General features: G+C 47.7%; 1 protein-coding gene across 1 annotated transcript; it reads right to left on the reverse strand.

The window, feature by feature from the left end:
• Positions 1-50: 50 nt before the first annotated feature.
• LOC110315275 (H-2 class I histocompatibility antigen, Q9 alpha chain-like) lies at positions 51-1,133 on the reverse strand (the record flags this gene model as incomplete). Its single annotated transcript, XM_021189364.1, has 3 exons — positions 1,064-1,133; positions 555-824; positions 51-323 (listed from the first exon to the last, which is right to left on the reverse strand). Coding segments are annotated over exons 1-3 (613 nt in total), but the record flags the coding sequence as incomplete, so codon positions are not given.
• Positions 1,134-1,286: the final 153 nt, after the last annotated feature.

Here is a 1,286-nt window from a genome sequence, read left to right on the forward strand (position 1 = left end):
AGGAGCTACAATGTCAGAAAGCAGAAGAGGTTTGTAAGTGTTTCTCTTACCAGAGTGCATCAAGGTCTCCTTTCCAAGGTCCAGGCATCTAAGAAGCCTTTCTATGCACTCCCCTAGCAGGTAAGTCCTCCAACTTTCAGTCAAGCCTCCTTGCTCCTGGTATGTCTTGAATTTTTCACCTACTTTGCCCTCTGAAGTCCAAGAGTTCAGGTCCTCATTCAGGATTAAGGAATCATAGCCATAGTAGGTGAGCTGGTAGGGACTGAGGAAGCTCCCATCATTTGCCACATTGTAGCCATATACTTCCTGCAGGGTGTGATAGTCTGCCCCATCCCTAATCACCCTCTGGTCACTATGAGGCTTCTCTCCCATCCCAGGATTTTGTCCCCAACTAAACCCCTACCCAGGTAACGGACTGTAGTTCTCTGTGGTTTAAAATCACCAGGTCCCTATGAGTATGACTGTATCTCTAACTTGGGGACCTAGAGTGGATCTTATTGTGCCAGTCCGTGAGGGATCTGAGGAGTTATGACCCTAGTCCTCAGATTACTTACCATTCTTCTTGTTGTTGTGTTCATTCACCATGTACTTAAGAATTTGTCTCCCTGATAGTGCCAAGTCAAGGGCTTTTGCTGTCTCTTTCTCCCAATATTCAGGTGGTTCCTCCTTCATCCAAGCAGCCTGAGGTTGCATCCTTGCATTTGGTTCTTTGCTGTTGAATCCCTGAAACTGTATGGAGTCTATATATCCGACCTGTATAAACAGGAGCTCCAACATGCCAGGCTCTGAAATTACAATGTTGAAAGTCTGCAGCCAGTGTGAGCCTGTGGGTGGAGCACATTAAGACCCCGACTCTCCAGCCTGGATCCAGAGCATGGTAGTAGAGAGCAGAACTGGGGTGCTGGTGTGTCTGTGGACCTGAGATGCAGGAGAGCATCAGGGGTTCTCCAAATATGGGATCAGGAAGGGTCTGGTTATTCAAGGAAGAAAGTGAAGAGATGTGGATTTCAATTGCTGTTTCTTGCTCTCTAAAATGCCAGTTCCCTCCATGCCTCTCACTCACCTGCACAATACTGGGTCAGATCTCTGGCCACCAATAGGAGGAGGAGGCTGCAGGGTCCAGGTTTCCTCATCCTCCCTGATGTGTGGAGTCTCATCTTGCACTGTATCTCTTCACTTTATAACCTAATGTGGCTGATGCTGATTGGCTTCTCTTAGATTTCCCAAAAGTAGTGATGTTGAACTGATGGGGTGGGTCTTGGAGAGACCAATTCCTGGGTGTGGGG

The sequence above is a fragment of the Mus pahari genome, unplaced genomic scaffold, assembly GCF_900095145.1.
Source record: "Mus pahari unplaced genomic scaffold, PAHARI_EIJ_v1.1 scaffold_11775_1, whole genome shotgun sequence".
Classification (NCBI taxonomy): Eukaryota; Metazoa; Chordata; class Mammalia; order Rodentia; family Muridae; genus Mus; species Mus pahari.